This window comes from Musca domestica, unplaced genomic scaffold (assembly GCF_030504385.1).
Source record: "Musca domestica strain aabys unplaced genomic scaffold, Musca_domestica.polishedcontigs.V.1.1 88, whole genome shotgun sequence".
Classification (NCBI taxonomy): Eukaryota; Metazoa; Arthropoda; class Insecta; order Diptera; family Muscidae; genus Musca; species Musca domestica.
In genome coordinates this window covers 1764844-1784988 of record NW_026712428.1, presented here as the reverse complement: position 1 = coordinate 1784988, position 20145 = coordinate 1764844, and the positions used below count along the sequence as shown (strand labels likewise).

Genomic DNA, 20145 nt, shown 5'->3' with positions numbered 1-20145 from the left:
ACAATCGGCGGCAGCAGAACCGGGAGAGAGCCAAGGATTATATATTGACCATACTGAAAACTTCACGATGTCACCCACAGCTCAAATCTATGAGCCATTTAGATCGAATCTACGACGGTCTCCGCCCCGAGTACCATCATTATGTGAGGCGACACGATTTCAACACCCTGGACGTGCTATTGAGAGTCTGTGATTGTGCTGTCAGACAACCTACCCGCTGGCAATGAAAATTCCATTTAACTCAATTTCACCAGTCCTATACTAGATATAAGCCGGACTAGTACCAAATGTGTCCCCAAGTAATGCAAAGGTAACCAATTGACACCTTTTCGTCCCCAAGTAATGCAAAGAAGCGACAGTTGTGCATAAATAAAAACCACAACGAAAAAACCAAACGAACATTTGAATGAGATCTCTACGAACAAGAACCACTTTGAATAGTTTTTTTAGATTACCAATAAAAAAACAATGCACCGTTTTTCTTGAGGAATGCAAGTGCGTTTTGTTTGGAAAAAGCATTCTTATTCTGATCGTTGTGAAGTGAAGTATCATTTTTCTGTGCAAATAAGTTATAAAGTGTTGAAAATAACAAATAAAAAGGTAAGAATGAGTAGTAAAAGTAATAATAGTAATAAAATAATAATAAAAGTAATTCATAGCATTCTTCTCAGAATTGTTACAAATTATTAATTTGTTTGTTTTCACTATAGGTCAAATCAAAATTTTAGCTGATGCTTTAGCTGAGTTGAAGGTGATGGTGCTACGATCTCAAAGTGATGAGATACTATTATGGAATAGGTTCCCCATCACTTATGAAAAATATTGAGAATCAATACATATATGTAAGTATTTTTTAAATGTATTGCTGAACAAACATAGATTATATACAATTTTTGTTAATATTTAGGTAAAGATTATAGCATCAATTATAAAAGGAGAGGAAACATCGAAATGTTTAAATATGTTATCGGTTCAAATATAACTACGAGTATAATATTGAGGAAAAAAGTTTGAAGTCCCTAAGTAATATATACAGCGTTATTTTAGGTAAGGTGTATATAAACATTTTTTTTATATTCTACATTTTCATACATTAAACATTATTTTTTGCAGATTCAATACCAGTTACAGAATATTCGGACACCCCTGAAACACAACTGCGAAAAGCAATACAAGTGCTTTTATAAATATTAAATTAAATTTATTTTTGTTGAAGTTTTATAGAGTAAGGTATATTTGTATTCATTTGTTTGCAATAAAAAAATGAATTAAAACTAAAAATTAGAATTTCACTAACAATAATTGGTACTGAACTAGTTCATGGGAAACCAGTTAGTCTTTTGTCACTGGTATATGACTGTAAACCTGGAACTAGTAAAGTACCATCTACATGTAATGCAAAGGGAGCCAATTGGTTACTTCGTATGACATCCCCATGTTAAAGTTTACAGTTGTTTGCACTGTGAGGGGTCTTAAGTGGAACTAGTTACTGTAACTCTGAGAATCGACGAGTTTCCGATGCCGAACTAGTTCATGTCCTTATAAGGGCTCAAGGAGATATTTTATCGAGGGTTGTGTCTGAGGGATTAGACTAAACGCGTTAATTGATACCGGGACTTCGCTAAGCTACATCGATGAAATGATGCGGAAGAAGCTGTAGTCCAAAGGAATAAAACCAGGCACTACAAAACGAATTATACAAATGGTCGACCAAAGAGTATCGAATTGTGAGACGGATCTCCGGGTGGCTCTAGTATATAGAGGAAAGGCGACGGAACTATCTGTTACGTTATCCCAACCCTTGCGGAACCTATAATATTATGAATGGATTTCTCGCCGAAAGGAACTGCCGGTTGAGTCTCGACGGAGAAATTCTACTACGAGTCAAGAGCGAGCCATTCACCGAGTATTCACATACAATAACACCACGCGCCTTCCTCACCGACACCGAGGAAGCCGAGTTGAAGGCGATGCTATTACGCCACACGGATAAGTTTTCACGGTCAAAAGGCTTATGTATGATCGCCAAACACACAATCAAACTGAAACACAAGGGGCCGATCAAACAGCGCTGTATACCCCGAAAACCCAGCAATGATGGCGGTGGTTAATGCAGAAATTGATAATCGTCTACTTCTAGATAATATAGAGCCTTCTCACAGCCCGTACAGTGCACCACCAGGCTATCGGCAGCTAAATGAAGCTTGTGAATCCGATGCATATCATATGCCCCAAATTAACGATATAAATCAGCAAAATATCGTACATAGGGAGGTACCATTGTCACATCATAGACATTTTTCTGTCACAGGCTATAGCATCCATTACTAACGTCAAATACGATATTTCAAACAATTTCGGTGGGTATTGTACATAAACTCGTCAAAATACCATATATAGGGAGGTACTGATATATGGGGCCTATACGAAGACCTGGACCTGCATACACATTTTTCTGTCACAGACTGTAGTTCCCATAACGAACTCTAAATACGTAATTAGAAACATTTCCGGTGAATAATGGCGGTTAAATTATCAAAATCCCGAATTTTGGGAGGAACCGTTATATGAGGGCTATATGAAGACGTGGACCTTCACAGACAATTTTCTGTCATAGGCTGTAGCATCAATTACGAATCTCAAATAACAAATTTAAAACATTTCCGGTGAATAATGTCGCTAAAATCATCAAAATACCGAATATCGGGAGGTACCGTTATATGGGGGCTATATGAAAACGTGGACCTACATGGCTTAACCTGCGTACTGGAAAAATAAACATGTGTGCAAAATTTTAGCCATCTATTTCAATTCATTCGAAAGATAGCGTGATTACAACAGACAGACGGACATCGCTAAATCGACTTAGAATTTTACGCTGATCAAGAATATATATACTTTGTTGGGTCTGACATGAGTATTACGAGGAGTTACAAACGGAATGACAATGTTAATATACCCTCCATAGTATGGTGGAGGGTATAAAAACGAATATTCGCAAATACCACTAGACAAATCTTCGAGACCATTCACAGCCTTTACTGTACCAGGAAGAGGACTATTCCAGTGGAAGGTCATGCCCCTTGGTCTGCATTCGGCTCCAGCGACTTTCCAGAGAGCGCTTGACGAGATAATCGGCTCGGATCTTCACCCTTTTGTCTTCGTGTATTTAGATGACATCACCGTACTTGGTCGAAGTTTTCCCGAACATCTTAGTGTCTTTGAAATCGTTTTTGAGAGATTGCAAAACGCTGGGATGCAAATAAAATTCGAAAATTGCGAGTTCATTCGGAAATCGATGGAATATCTGGGTCACCTCGTGACACCCGAAGGTATCCGTACCGATCCCGATAAGATAGAAGCGGTACGGAAACTCCCTCCTCCAACTAATTTGAGAGAACTACGACGTATATTGGGTATTGCATCATGGTATAGACGGTTCATACCAAAATTCGCAAAGCCCCCTCAACCAGCTTCTGAAGAAAGCTTCACGATGGGAATTGCGTGCCTCACAAGAGGAAGCCTTCGACAATTTGGAGTTCTAATCGAAACCCCCATATTGGAATGTCCTGATTTTTCACACCCATTCTTTCTCCAGACGGACGCCAGCCTAGATGGTTTGGGGGTGGTCCTTTTTCAACGTCACATCACACGCATAGTCCGTGATAGCATATGCCAGCCGATCCCTCTCCAATCTCGGGAAGAAATTCTCCACAGCCGTGCAAGAGTATCTGGCCATCCTCTGGGACATTAGGAAGATGAGATGATATTTAGAAGGTTATCGGTTTACCGTAATAACGGACCATCATTCCCTAAAATGGTTCCATTTATTACAGAACACCTCTGGTCGTCTAGCAATATGGGTACTGGAGCTCCAGCAATACGACTTTGATCTTGAGTACTGAAAGGGGAGTTTAAATGTCGTTGCCGATGCTTTATCCCGAGCTCCTTTGGCGAACACCGAAGAATATTTTGCCCTTTCCTCCATTTCGACTGATTGGTACACCAAAATGGTGAAGAAGGTGAAGGAAGGTAGTATAAATGTCCGGATCTCCAAATTATAGAAGACCAGTTATATAAACACGTACCCCGTCGGAGTGCATTTGATCCTAGGTCCGAGTGGAAACGATGTGTACCAACCGAGGTTCGCTTGGACGGGGTTTTTAAAACTTTAAAAAGAATTCAGGAGGACTTCTACTGGCCTGGGATTTCCAGGGACGTAAGGAATTACGTCCTTAGCTGTGAAAAGTGCGCACGGTATAAGGTCGAGCAGAAGGCACCGAGTGAATTCATGCATACTATGCAGTGTTCCGCACCTTGGGAAGTCGTTTGTGTAGATTTCATTGGTCCGTTCCCAAGATCCACGCAGGAAAACGCCTCGTTGTTGGTAATTATAGACAAATTCAGTCGATGGGTGGAGTTGGTCGCAACGAGAAGAGCCATGACTCAGGACATCGTCAAAGCACTTAAGGAGCGCGTTATCTATAGGTTTGGTTGCCCGAAGGGGATACTCACTGACAATGGGGCACAATTCACAAGTCGTCTAGAAAAGTCTTTCCTTCAGGACAACCACGTCGATCATCGAACAACAGCATATTATGCTCCCCACGAGAACCCTACCGAACGTACCAAGCGTGTTGTGAAATCAACCATAACCACACAATTCTCTCTCTCTCACAAACAATTCTCAAAGTGAGCAATGTGACGGACGCCAATACCCAATTATCTCTCTCGCTCGCGGACAACTAATGAGAACAATTCAAATCTCTCAAGAGCGCAAACAACTTACTCTCTTCATCACAACTAGCTCTCCAGTAGAACCGTCAGCCGGATCACTCAACTAGGAATGGAAGTTAGATAGATGAGTAGGGTGAAGAAAATAGATATTGACAAATTTAGAGAGATTGATTGAGCACTGGGAGAGAAAAGCTTATGTCTCTTAAATAATGCAGATAATGTGTAAGCTATGTATTCTCTAATTGCTTTTAAGGCGAGCAAAATCAACAACAAAATCAATATACCGTTTATTAATAGTAGGAACTTTAACAAAAACAAGTGTACAACAACACGCTCCTTAGTACACCACTCAAGAAAAGAAAAATATCGGTCTTCGCCTTGAAATACATTGTATGAAATCAGTTATTTTATTAACAGGCAACAAGATGGAACGGAAAGCCGGGATGCCTGTTTTAGACGATCCACCGGCAAATTTTTGTCAGCAAGCGGCTCCATCCGTGAATCGGGGATGGTTGTCGTTACCTTCAACTTCGACTGGCAGCGATCAACAAACGATTACTGCAACCACCTCAATGGCGGTTGATTGTGCAGTCAGTCAGGCAAAGATAGCCAAAATGGAAAATGCGCCCCCTACGACGTGGGTACAAGTTCCAGGAACACAAGAAACGGCACATATTGCACGGAACCGAAGAAGGTATTCTGAGGAGGAGCTTATCCGATGGATTAAAACTTTAAAAATCACCAAACCACGTGGTCGTCGACATCAAACTGTAATGCAGCACAACCGACCGAGTATTAAGGTAACGTTCCTGATATCGGGACGTGCCAAATTGCAATATGCGGGTGCTTCAATCGTAATCTCTCTGATCACTCAACCCGACAGGACCCGACACCATTTGAATAACTCGGTGTAGTTTCCCCTTTGTGTCGATTTTGTGTTTCAAGCTGTAGAACAGCATTAAGACTGTAGAGCAGTCATTTGTTTTCGAACTTTTATTATCATTATTTTTTTTTTTTTTAAATAAAGCTGTAGAACAGATTTTGTCGGTATTCTTATGTACCAAATAAAATAAAGAATAAAAGTTAAACCATGGCATGAGATTCGGTAAGTAAAATACACCTAACACTAGGTGGTGCGGGCCTTCGGGCTAAAACTCAGTCAACGGTAGGGAAAAATGTTTTGGTGAAAAATACTTGCATAATGTAGTGAATGAATTAAAAAAAATATAAATATAAATATCATTGATATTTTTTTCCCGGAGTGAGGGGGGAGTTGTAACGTGACCGTTTCATTCACCTTGTATCTTAGAAATAAACCAGAAATTTTTAAAATCATACACAGAATTTCTCATTCACTTAACTGTATATGCCGGATTTATAGTTTAGTTTTTTTTTTTACCGAAGTTGTCGAATTCCGCCGACAAAGTACGAGGTGAAATAGACGTGTGGCTCGTCCGCGGTTTCGGAAACCAGTACTCGTTAGCAAACACTTCGACTACAATTACCAATTTCCAGAAAAATGAAAAAATGTGTCAAAAATCATCAAAATACCGAATGTCGGGAGGTACCGTTATATGGGAGCTATACCAAAACGTGGACCTATAATTACAATGACTCGCCACACGAACTGGGACCAATTATGATCTACAACTACCAATTTTCAGAATAATTCTTGAAAAAAATTATTAAAAATCATCAAAATACCGAATGTCGGGAGGTACCGTTAGATGGGGACTATATCAAAACGTGGACCTATGCATACAATGTTCCGCCACACGAACTAGAACCCATTATGACCCACAAATACCAATTTTTAGACAAATCAGTGAAAAAATGTGGCAAAAAACATCATAAAACCGAATATTGGGAGGTACCGTAATATGGGGGCTATACCAAATCATGGACCCATACATTCAATGTTTCGCCACCGGAGCTGGAACCCATTATGACCAACAATCACTTTTTAGACAAATCCGTGAACAAATGTGGCAAAAAAAAAATTAACATACCGAATATCGGGAGGTTCCTTTATATGGGGGCTATACAAAAACGTGGACCCATACATGCAATGTTTTGCCACACGCACAGGGACCCATTATGACCTACAAGTACCAATTTTCAGACAAATCCGTGAAAAAATGTGCCATAAATAATCAAAATACCGGAGACTTAATCAGAACGTGGACGATATATCTCATTTTCAATACCAATAATCGTAGACGCAATACAAATAGCTCTGCTAAATTTTGGCGCTCTACGTCAAATAATGTGGGCTGTATCATGATTTCAATAGACAGACAGACGGACATCGTTAAATCGACTTAGAATTTTATGCTGATTATGAATATATATACTTAATGGTATCTACGACGAATATTTAAGAATGTTACAAACAGAATGACAAAGTTAATATACCCTCCTTTCCAAGGTGGAGGGTATAAAAATAAATGTAATAATAAATACTAACAAAATTGCATAATATATATAAAGTTCCATGTTTTGGTATGGTGCCCATATAACGGTTCCCCTTAATATTCAGTGTCTTAACGGTTTTTAACACATTTTTTAACGGATTTGTCCTAAAATTGGTATTTGTATTTCATAATGGATTCTAGCTGCGGAAGCTTAGCATTGTATGTAAAGCACACGTTTCTGTATAGCCCCCATATAACGGTACCTCCCGATATTTGGTATTTTGATGATTTTGCAACATATGCATAGGTCCGCGGTGGTATAGACCCCACATAACGGTCCCTCAGGATATTCGGAATTATGATGATTTTTCACATTTTCCATGCATTTCTCCAAAAATTTGTATTTGTGGTAGAGACAGTATATCCAATACATACGTGTGGCCGTCCAAAGGTATAGGGAGGTTAAATAAAATAAAAAGAAAGTACAATAAAATGGTTCGGCCAATTGCAGTATATTTATTTGTGGTAAACGATATTACCTTTTTGTGGTGCAACTATATGTACTTAGCTTACAATAAAGCGCGAATGAATTGCTTGCAGTTCAAGCGTTGATACAATTTCAGCTCTAGTTTTTTTTATCTGTTGACTTTTAGATGTCCAAAGGGTTGGGGGCTTGTCAATTCAATGTCAAATGGTCGTTGAGATCTGTTTATCCTACTACAACAAGAATGTAGTAAATAGGAGTAGACAGACTTTAACGGATATTTTATTTCAAATTATAGGCTGACTATTCTAAACAGCGATTCTAACATTGGCCGCCTCCCTTGAAACAACTATATGTTTGAACGAATGTTCTTTATTACATAAATTAACATAATGAAATGGTGAACCAATTTTCTTTCCAATTCAACAAAAAAGCTTGTGTCTATTCTAGGATTCCCAATCTTCATAATTGCGGAGCTAGATGCATGTTTTCCCACCTCACGAGAAGAGTGGGACAACGCTAGCATCAGAAGACAGCATTTCTACAAGAATAGTATCTGGATGCTCCGTTAAGGAATCTACTGAACTGCTGCGAGATAGGTTCAGGGACACATTTGAATCACTCTTAAATTTAGACAACAATCTTTTTATCGCCGATGCGCAAGTTAAATATTTTTTATTTGCTGTATAGTGTGTCAAGATCTTCTGGGCTTTCTACATGTGAGAGGCAGTTATTGAAAGCTTCCTAGACTGATTTCCATAGCTTTCCAATTTCTTCTTGTCGAACTTCTAGATCATAAGTATCAAATTCGTCGTCCTTCATTGCACCGAAGTGTGTAGTGAATCTCACCATAGAACTGGAAGCACGTATAAACATATTCATAGGAGTGGAAGCAATTTTTAAAAAATTAACACAAAAAAGGTTGAACTATATCATAGTAAGAATTAATCAAAAGTTTTGCAACAAAACTCCAATCAAAAGAAGTATTGAAAACCAATGATATCTTAAAGTCGTTTAAAGACAAAAAGAAGTTAAATATTGTCGAAATGTGAAGATAATAAACTCAAATAGGGGAATCGATTGTCCAAATTAAGTCAAATCTCTCTAGCTACAATTTAATTTTCAAAGAAATTGAACCAAAAACCAATTTCAACGAGAAAATGAAACCATTAAATTTTCAATATTAATCCAATTTCCAATCAATAAGTAATTTTCAATTTTAATAAGAATCACCAACAATGAATTAAGACAATAACAAGAACATCACAATGGCAAATAACAAAATAATTGAAATACACCAATTAACAATTTGCATCGATATGCAAAAAAAATTCTTATTGGAAAAAGCGAATGGTTATATTTATTAACCGAGCTACCTATTGTAGCGTAACAAAATGAAAATCACAAAATTAAATTATAACTCAGGAATCAAAAAGTACTTAAACTCAGGCAATTTGTTTATTTTGCAACTATATGCAAAAGTAGCGCCCTACACAATTAAAAAGTCCAATTAACCGATTGTAGGGTGCACGAAAATTAAAAATGTCCAAAATATTTTCAAAATGCTCCCCGACACTAGTTTTATATATTTTCAATAAAATATATAATTGCTGGTATCAGTACTAATTTACCGACCAGACACTGTGTAATAATACAGTGGCGGAAGACTGTGTAATAAAAACGGACACGACACAAAAGAGAATTGCACAAACGAAATATTTATGTGCGAATGCGTGTGTATGCTTGTCGCATGCAATCAACTGACTGACCGACAAGACGGAACGACAAGTCGACGATGCTGGAGTATGTTACAATACGTACGTGTGTGTAATTAACAAATATGCAGCCATCAATAGGCTGCAGAATGTACATATGTCACTCGCGTAAATATGAATATATTTTTGTGTATATTTGGTGCCGCCTAAAACGAAAACAATAAGGAGAATATAAATTGCACTTTGAGGGATGCTGTTTTAAAATGTAACACAGCAAATTATCAATATGTCAACAATATTGGCTACGAAGTTGGAGAATAATAAGAACCGAAACTAAAATGCAAAATTATTAATTTTGCTTTGATTTTATTATTCCCGCTGTCCTGTCCCCAAATGGAATTTAACGGATCGCGAAAAAAGGGAATCCGCTACGATTGTTATGACGGACACAAACTAACTAAACACTTGTTATTATTGTTTGCTCACTATTCATACCTATGTTAGTTGATGCACGTAAATGATAGTATAAAGATGTTGATTCTGTGGACTGTAATTTCAGCAAAATGAACCAAATTTTCTATTTTGAAAACGGAAAGATAACGGACGTTCCTTATAGTGGTTCGTAGCGACCAATGCTAATGAGGGCCTGATCCATATCCGGCTCGAAGGACCAATGTTAAGTCCGCACTATGAAGACTCGGGGAACAAGTGCCGGCGAAGCTCTTCCAATAGAGCCAGTACGTCCAATACGTATGTGTGGCCGTCCAAAGGTAAAGGGGGGTTAAATAAAATAAAAAGAAAATACAATAGTTTGAATATAAAATGGTTCAGCCAATGGCCTTATATTTATTTGTGGTAAACGATATTACCATTTTTTGGTACAACTATTCCTGAGCTTAAAATAAAGCGCGAATGAACTGCTTGCGATTCAAGCGATTATACAAACTCAACTCTATTTTATCTGTTGAAATTTAGATGCCTAAAGGGTTGGCGGCTTGTCAATTCAATGTCAAATGCTCGTACGAGGTTCCAGGCCATTAAGGACCCCGCGAAGTGAGCCACATATTTTTTGCTTGCCAATTTAGGGTACAAATCTGCACCTATTAAAATAGTTACTGGACGAGAATCACCGAAATGGGGATCAGCCAAAACTATATTGGACAAATCTGATCTCAGGTCCGAAGTGACCGAAATTGTTGGGAGATTTCTCGATATAGAATCTACAACCAACGCCGATGTTTCCAAAATAGGCGATCTATTACAACGACTACGAAGTTTTATGTTACACAACTTTCGAAGGTAGCTGTCTGTCACTCGTATATTGCTGAATTGGAAGGTGGGAGTTCACCGGCTTATTTCAGAGACCGTGTAATGGAGAGCCAAAACAAAAAGCAAATATATGTACGTATATTTGATTTCGTAGCTCGCATAAATTGCTGTAGGAGATCCCAATAAAAGAAATAAATCAAACGGAGCACCAGAAAAATAACAAGTTAAAAAGCACTAAGTTCGGCCGGGCCGAACTTTTAATACCCTCCACCATTTGCAACGAATTTGGAAATTTTAAAAAAATAAAATCCTTAAAAAATTCTGTTAAAATTTTAAAAATACCGAATATAGGCGTCATATTGGGGTTTGTTATAAGCCATTACCATATTCAAATTGGAAACTTGAAATAAACGGTAAATAATGTAGCTAAAATCATCAAAATATCGTATATAAGGAGGTGCCGTTAAATTGGAGCTGTGCAAAGACCTGGACCAGCATAGACAGTTTTCTGTCACAGGCTGTAGCATCCATTACGAACTTCAAATACCAAATTTTTAACAATTTCGGTGGGTATTGTACCTAAAATCGTCAAAATACCGAATATGGGGAGGTACTGATATATGGGGCCTATACGAAGACCTGGACCCGCACAGACAATTTTCTGTCACAGACTGTAGTATTCATTACGAACTTCAAATACCAATTTTCAAACAATTCCGGTGAATAATGTCGCTAAAATCATCAAAATACCGAATATAGGGAGGTACCGTTATAGGGGGGCTATACGAAGACGTAGACCTGCACAGACAATTTTCTGTCTTAGGGTGTAGTATCCATTTTGAGCTTCAAGTACCAAATTTGAAACAATTCCCGTGAATAATGTCGTTAAAATCACCAAAATACCGAATATCAGGAGGTATCGTTATATGTGGGCTATACGAAGAAATGTACTTGTACAGACAATTTTCTATCTTAGACTGTAGTATTCATTACGAACTTCAAATACCAATTTTCAAAAAATTCCGGTGAATAATGTCTCTAAAATCATGAAAATACCGAATATAGGGAGGTATTGATATATGGGGCCTATACGAAGACCTGGACCCGCACAGAAAATTTTCTGTCACAGACTGTAGTTCCTACAACGAACTTCAAATACCAAATTTGAAACAATTCCCGTGAATTATGTCGTTAAAATCATCAAAATACCGAATATCGGGAGGTACCGTTGTATGGGGGCTATACGAAGACATGGACTTGCACAGACAATTTTCTATCTTAGACTGTAGTATTCATTACGAACTTCAAATACCAAATTGGAAACAATTCCGGTGAATAATGTCGCTAAAATCATCAAAATACCAAATATAGAGAGGTACTGATATACGGGGCCTATACGAAGACCTGGACTCGCACAGACAATTTTCTGTCACAGACTGTAGTTCCTATAACGAACTTCAAATACCAAATTTGAAACAATTCCCGTGAATAATGTCGTTAAAATCATCAAAATACCGAATATAGGGAGGTACCGTTATATGGGGGCTATATGAAAACGTGGACCTACATGGCCCATTTACGAACTTAACCTGCCTACTGGAAAAATAAACATGTGTGCAAAATTTTAGCCATCTATCTCAATTCATTCGAAAGATAGCGTGATTACAACAGACAGACAGACAGACGGACATCGCTAAATCGACTTAGAATTTTACGCTGATCAAGAATATATATACTTTGTTGGGTCTGACATGAGTATTTCGAGGAGTTACAAACGGAATGACAAAGTTAATATACCCTCCTTAGTATGGTGGAGGGTATAAAAATGATAAAATTATAGGATACTTAGTGTTGGAGAGTATAAACCATTAAGGCACAGCACACCAAAGGGGCAGGTAGAGCGCTTCCACAACACGCTAATGGAAATAGAGCGATGCCTTAAAATTTATAAGAATCTGGACGTCATCGAAGGTATAGGCGGGGAATTGTGAGGAGGTGAAAGGAGCGAAATAAAAAGACACAAATAGTGATTAGTTTTAAATTCAAATAAGTTTGGTGGTTTATTGAGAGATTCTTTTCTAAACAACAAACAAAATTACCTTGTGTAATTTGGGGTGACGCAAAGACCTTTGTGTTTATGTGTCAACAATTGATCGACAAGTGAACGCTGAGGTTCTTGCAATCGCGGAGGATCGCAGTGATCGCCGAGGATCATTGTTGATTACTGCTACTACATTTACAATTATTTCCAACGAGAGCAGAGTCTCGTGTGTATCAAAGTGAGCTAACCAACAACAGCCACCGCCAGGTGGCATCTGTGCTCTACGGTCTCCGCCGAGGGAAGTATGCCGAGGAGATGCCCGTTGTGTCAATCAGCATCCGTGATTGACTGGACTCGGGAAGTTGAAGGCCAACTTAAACAGTACTTTTAGCCACTATCGAGTGTAATAAATCAATACATACATACAATGTTTCGCCAACGGAGCTAGAACCCATTATGACTACAAATACCAATTTTCAGACAAATCCATGTAAAAATGTGGCAAAAATCATCAAATTACCAAATGTCGGGAGGTACCGTTATATGGGGGCTAAACCAAAACGTGGACCTACAATTACAATGACTCGCCACATGAACTGGGACCCATTATGATCTACAACTACCAATTTTCAGAGTAATTCTTGAAAAAATGTGTCAAAAATCATCAAAATACCGAATATTTGGGAGGTACCGTTATATGGGGACTATGTCAAAACGTGGACCTACACATACAATGTTCCGTCACACGAACTAGAACCCATTATGACCCACAAATAGCAATTTTTAGACAAATCAGTAAAAAAAATGTGGCAAAAACCATCAAAATACCGAATATTGGGAGGTACCGTTATATGGGGGCTATACCAAATCATGGAGCCATACATGCAATGTTTCGCCACCGGAGCTGCAACCCATTATGACCAACAAATAACAATTTTTAGACAAATCCGTGAAAAAATGTAGCAAAAAAAATTAAAATACCGAATATCGGGAGGTACCTTTAAATGGGGGCTATACCAAAACGTGGACCCATACATGCAATGTTTTGCCACAGGCACAGAGACCCATTATGACCTACAAGTACCAATTTTCAGACAAATCCGTGAAAAAATGTGGCATAAACAATCAAAATACCGAATATCGGGAGGTACCGTTATATGGGGACTATACCAGAACGTGAACCGATATATCTCATTTTCAATACCAACCATCCTAGACACAATACAAATAGCTCTGCTAAATTTTGGCGCTCTACGTCAAATAATGTGGGCTGTATCGCGATTTCAACAGACAGACATCGTTAAACCGAATTAGAATTTTATGCTGATTATGAATATATATACTTAATGGGATCTACGACGAATATTTAAGGATGTTACAAACGGAATGACAAAGTTAATATACCCTCCTTTCCAAGGTGGAGGGTATAAAAATAAATGTAATAATAAATTTTAACAAAATTGCATAATTTATATAAAGTTCCATGTCTTTGTATGGTGCCCATATAACGGTTCCTCTTAATATTCAGTGTTTTAATGGTTTTTACCACATTTTTTTAACGGAATTGTCCTAAAATTGGTATTTGTATTTCATAATGGATTCTAGCTGAGGAAGTTTAGCATTGTATGTAAAGCACACGTTTCTGTATAGCCCCTGTGGCAACCCGCTGAATAGCTATCAGAGTGGCAGCACACAAACATAACCAGTTGATCTGGCATCACTTATGAAAATAAATTATTATTAGTTTTTCTGATGAAATCGCGTCGTTTTATGTTCCTATTATAAATAGTTTATTCATTAAAAGAAACCGTTCCTGAATTAATTGGTTATTGTTTTATTTGGTTATTTCGGCGGTTGTTACAGTGGCGACGAGGTAAATATGGGAAGAAAAGGAAACAAACAATTCGCGCATGCACGCAGTAGACGTTTGGATGAAATTCTTCGGAAATGAAATCTGAATTGATGAGAACGATTTTATTTATAATTTCAGATTGCCAGTTAGGCAAACAAATTCTGTGTTTTAGTTTAAAAAACTAAAATAAGAATAAGCACAAGCGGTGCGAGAAAAAAATCTGTGTTCCAAGTTGGAATAAGATCTGGGCCAGTTGGGCAAATTAATTTACAAGCAAATGTACAATACGATCAATCGTAAGTTGTTGAATATAATGTCGTAATGACAGTGAATGTTAAAAAGAACAGTTTATTTTAGGAAACAATAACATTGTTTTCAGACATGAATGAGACAAATGGAATAAGGCCATTTCTGTGCGAAGCAATTGACAAGTCACTCATTCGTACTGAGTGGGAAAAATGGCTCAGGTCATTTACATTCTACTTTGATGCAGAAGAAATAACAGATGTGATCAAGAAAAAGAATAAACTTTTGCATTACGGTGGAACTCAATTGCAGGAAGTTGTGCATAACATTCCAGGTGCCTTGACTTGTGCAGAAAACGAAGATGCTTACAAAATATTAGTTGACAAACATTTTGAGAGGCATCTATTTCGATCATTGAAAGCAGAATGTAATGAAACCTTTAATAAATTCTTGTTAAGAACACGGCAACAGGCGTCGAAGTGTGTGTTTGGAACAACAAAGGATGAAATATTGGAAATTAGTATTAAAGATAAGTTGATTGACGCCTGGGCGTCTGCGGATTTGAAAAAGAAGATTTTGGAAAAAGAGCACACCTTGAAAGAAGTAATTGAAATTTGCCAAATCCATGAACAAATTAATGCTCAGACACAATCAATGAATGCTCCAAGCAAGAGCGCGGGTGCGGAAATCAATAAAATTTCTGAGAACCGAGAATGTTTTAGATGTGGACAGAGCAGCCATGACGGAAACAGTATGAACTGTCCAGCCAGGAAAATGAAATGCAACAAATGTGCCATGTTGGGACATTTTGCTCGTAAATGCCGTACTACCTCAAACAAACGAAAGTTTTCAACATTTGATAATAGAAATACAAAGCGCCGGGATTTTGGTTTTAACAAAATACGATATATTGATGGCCAATCGATAGACGTGAATGCTAATAACTCCAAGGCAAATGATGACTATTGTTTCAAGATATTTAATGAAGGAGAATCTGCGGCTGAGATAATTCAGTGTTTTATCGGTGGTAAGCAAATAAGTATGCTGATTGATTCAGGATCAAAATACAATCTGCTTTGTGAAGATGATTGGAATTTGTTGAATGATGGAAACGCAGTCATGTGGAATATTCGGTTCAGATCATCAATTTAAAGCATACGCTGGCAAAGCGGCATTAACGATAAAAGTCATTGAGCATGGCGAACAATCGTTGCTTGGTAAAGATACGGCCATCAAACTAGGTGTGTTGAAGCTGGGTATCGGCATTAATCATGTTGAGAAATTGCAACCGTTCAATAAAATTGCTGGAATAAAAGTAAACTTATCTATTGACACCACCGTAAGACCTATCCAACAACCATTACGCCGGGTGCCTGTTGCGGTTGAGGATAGGGTCGAGGCGAAACTTAATGAGGCATTAGCTCTGGATATTATTGAACCGGTTATTGGTCCTAGCGCTTGGATATCTCCTGTGGTAGTTGTCTTCAAGGAAAATGGCGACATTCGGCTGTGCATTGACATGAGGCGTGCAAATACAGCAATTTTGAGAGAAAATTATCCATTGCCTACTTTTGATAGTTTTATGACGAGATTACAAGGTGCTAAATTCTTTTCGAGGCTTGACCTTAAAAATGCCTATCATCAATTGGAGTTAGAAGAGGAAAGCCGCTATATAACAACATTTATAACTTCGAAAGGCTTATTTAGATACAAAAGACTGTTATTTGGGGTGAACTCAGCTCCCGAAATATTCCAGAGAACTATGGAAAGTATTTTGGCCCCATGCAAGAATGCACTAAACTATTTGGATGATATCATAGTCTTCGGCGCAACTGCAAAGGAACATGATGAATATTTACAAGATGTCCTTAACACCTTTAAAAACTTCAATGTAGCCATAAACGAAGACAAATGCTTGTGGAAAGTACAAAATCTAAAATTTCTGGGCCACGTCCTATCAACAAATGGTATAAGCGCTGACCCGGATAAAATCGATAGTGTGCTGAATTTTCGAGCACCCAACTCACGGGAGGAGACTCGCAGGTTTCTTGGTCTGGTTACCTATTTAGGTAAATTTATACCGGATTTGAGCGATTTGGTTGAACCTCTAAGAGAAATCACGAAAGCCAACGAGAAGTTTATTTGGACCACGAGACAAAACGATGCATTTTTAAAACTCAAGGAAAAATTAATTGCCCTTCCAACACTTACTTATTTTTCACCGAAACGGCGCACGAGATTAATTGCGGATGCCAGCCCAGTGGCTTTGGGAGCGGTACTAATTCAATTTACTGGAGACACTCCGTATGTCGTGTCTTTTGCAAGTAAGGCGCTGTCTGAAGTAGAGCGCAGATATTCGCAGACTGAGAAAGAGAGCCTGGCTCTGGTGTGGGCTGTCGAGCGATTTTATTATTACTTAGCGGGGATTCAAATTGAGCTGGAGACGGACCACAAGCCTCTCGAAGCCATTTTTAAGCCAACATCGAAGCCGCCGGCTCGTATCGAGCGTTGGGTCTTGCGCCTGCAGTCCTTTAGCTTAAAAATTATATACAAAGCGGGGAAACATAACATAGCAGACTCATTGTCCAGACTCTGTAATCTGGATACAGCTGTTACTTTTGATAAGCCATGCGAGTTCAGCATTTGCTCTATAATAGAAAATTCTGTACCACAGGCTTTAACCATTTTGGAAATTGTACACAATAATAGCAAAGATGATGAGATTTTGCAGGCAGTGGAATGTGTAAATACCGAAGATTGGAGTACAGCTACTAAGAACAGGTATTATCCATTTCGATTTGAGCTCAGTATTTTAGGGAATTTGTTGCTAAGAGGTACGCGACTTGTGATTCCTGCAAGCCTGAGACAACGAGTGCTGGATCTAGGCCACGAAGGTCATCCAGGCGAAACCGTGATGAAGCGAAGAATTCGTTCGAAGATTTGGTGGCCTTTGGTCGATAGAGATATAGAGAAATACGTGAAAAGCTGTTATGAATGTATGTTGGTATCTCGGCCAATACCACCGGCTCCTATGAAAAGACGAATCATGCCAGACAGTCCCTGGGCTTGTGTAGCAATGGATTTATTGGGCCCGTTGCCGAATCACGATTTTGTATTTGTAGTTATTGACTACTACTCACGATATCACGAGCTAAAATTTATGAAGAAGATAACGTCAACGGAAATTATTGATTTTCTCGAGGAAATATTTGCCCGACATGGATATCCCAAGTCAATAACTGCAGATAACGGGCCCCAATTTGTGAGCGAAGAATTCAAGACTTTTTGCAGTACTAATAATATCGACTTGATGACATCACCGCCTTATTGGCCCCAAGCTAATGGAGAGGTCGAAAACTTGAACCGCTCTCTTTTAAAACGTCTTCAGATTGCTCACTCGCAGGGTTTGGACTATAAAAAGGAGATTCGTAAATTTACCCTCCGCATGGCACAACAGGGAAAGCTCCATCGGAACTTATTTTTAATCGAGTCATTAGAGATAAGATTCCATCGCTGAATGACGTTGAAGAGAATGTTATCGACTCTGAAGCCAGAGACAATGACATTGTGAATAAAGATAAAGGGAAACAGAGAGCCGATTCTGACAGAAATGCGGTCGATTGCAACATCAGAGTTGGGGATAAAGTATTGATGCGAAATACTGTCCACTCTAACAAATTATCTACAACCTTTGGGCAAACTGAATACGAAGTAACGGAACGAAAGGGCAATGATGTCGTGATATCAGGAGAAGGCAGAGTGTATCGCAGAAACATTACTCATGTTAAGAAAATTCCAACTGATTCATCGCTACCATCTTTAGCAAGGCCCACGGAGACTTCGGTTGCAGATCCAGAACATCACGAACTCCATCATGATCCAGATGCCGCCGACGAAGGGCCTTTAACCAATGAATCATCATCGGAACCATCATCAAAATCATCTAACTTAGATACGGGAGGATCCAGGCCGAAAGTAACCATGAAGCTTAAGAAAAATAGAGGAGGGATGTGGCAACCCGCTGAATAGCTATCAGAGTGGCAGCACACAAACATAACCAGTTGATCTGGCATCACTTATGAAAATAAATTATTATTAGTTTTTCTGATGAAATCGCGTCGTTTTATGTTCCTATTATAAATAGTTTATTCATTAAAAGAAACCGTTCCTGAATTAATTGGTTATTGTTTTATTTGGTTATTTTGGCGGTTGTTACAGCCCCCATATAACGGTACCTCCCGATATTTGGTATTTTGTTTGTGTTTCGTAGTATTTTCTAGCTCCTTCAGGTAAACATTCTTCTTATAAAGGTCCACGTGTTGGTGTAGCTCCCATCTAACGGTACATCTTGATATTCGGTGTTTTGATGATTTTTGTCATGTTTTCCACGGATTTGTAAAAAAAATGGTATTTGTAGGTCATAATGGGTTCAAGCTCCTGCGGCCGAAAATAGTACGTACAGGTTCACGCTTTGTATAGCCTCCACATAATGGTACCTCCTGATATTCAGTATTTTAATGATTTTCACATCAAAAATTGGTATTTGTAAGTCATGATGGATTCTAGCTCTGGCAGCGAAATATTGTTAGTAAAGGTCCACGTTTTTGTATAGCGTTCATATAACGGAACCTCCGGTATTCGATAATTTGATGATTTTTGCTACATGTTTGCACGGATTTGTCTAAAAATTTGGTGTTTGTAGTTAGTAATGGGTTCTATAGCCCCACATGAAGGTACCTCACAATATTCGGCAATTAGATGATTTTTGCCACATTTTTCCACGGATTTCTCCAAAAACTGGTATTTGTAGTTCGTAATGGGTTCTATAGCCCTACATAATGGTACCTCCCAATATTTGTTATTTTAATGATACATTTTCCACGGATTTGTCAAAAAATTCGTATTAGCAGTTCGCATTAGGCTCTAGCTCCGGTGACGAAACTTTGTATGTATATGTGCACGTGTTTGTATTTTGATGATTTTTGCCACTTTTTCCACAGATTTGTCTAAAAATTGGTATTTGTAAGTCATAATAGTTCCGGCAGCAAAATATTATATATGAAGGTCCACGTTTCTGAATAGCTCCCATATAACGGTTCCTCCCAAAATGCAATATGCGGCCACACATAATTTTACCTCCCAATATTCGGTAGTTTTATGATTTTTGCCACATTTTCCTAGGATATGTCCAAAAATTGGTATTTGTAGGTCATAATGGGTCCTAGCTCCGGCAGCAAAACATTGTATATAAAGGTCCACATTTCTGTATAGCTCCCGATATTCGGTATTTTGATGAGTTTTGCCACATTTATTCACGGATTTGTCTAAAATTTGGTATTTGTAGCTCGTAGCGGTTTATAGCTCTTGGGGCGGAACAGTGTATGCAT

General features: G+C 38.3%; 1 protein-coding gene and 1 long non-coding RNA gene across 2 annotated transcripts; both read left to right on the top strand.

The window, feature by feature from the left end:
• Positions 1 to 219: 219 nt before the first annotated feature.
• On the top strand, positions 220 to 1240 carry LOC105262571 (uncharacterized). Its single transcript, XR_891822.3, has 4 exons — positions 220 to 600; positions 711 to 842; positions 908 to 1047; positions 1114 to 1240. It is a non-coding gene; the product is annotated as an uncharacterized LOC105262571 (long non-coding RNA).
• Positions 1241 to 15863: 14623 nt separating this feature from the next.
• Positions 15864 to 18787, top strand: LOC131806772 (uncharacterized protein K02A2.6-like). The gene is made up of 2 exons (XM_059131423.1): positions 15864 to 18186; positions 18258 to 18787. The coding sequence occupies exons 1-2, from the start codon at positions 15864 to 15866 to the stop codon at positions 18785 to 18787; spliced, it is 2853 nt and encodes a 950-aa protein (XP_058987406.1).
• Positions 18788 to 20145: the final 1358 nt, after the last annotated feature.

What these genes read in the sequence shown, in the direction of transcription:
- LOC131806772 (XM_059131423.1), top strand. Translation starts at nt 15,864, where the DNA reads ATGGAAACGCAGTCATGTGGAATATTCGGTTCAGATCATCAATTTAAA. An exon ending in GGACTATAAAAAGGAGATTC is followed by an intron (nt 18,187 to 18,257) that starts GTAAATTTACCC and finishes GAGTCATTAGAG; the next exon opens with ATAAGATTCCATCGCTGAAT.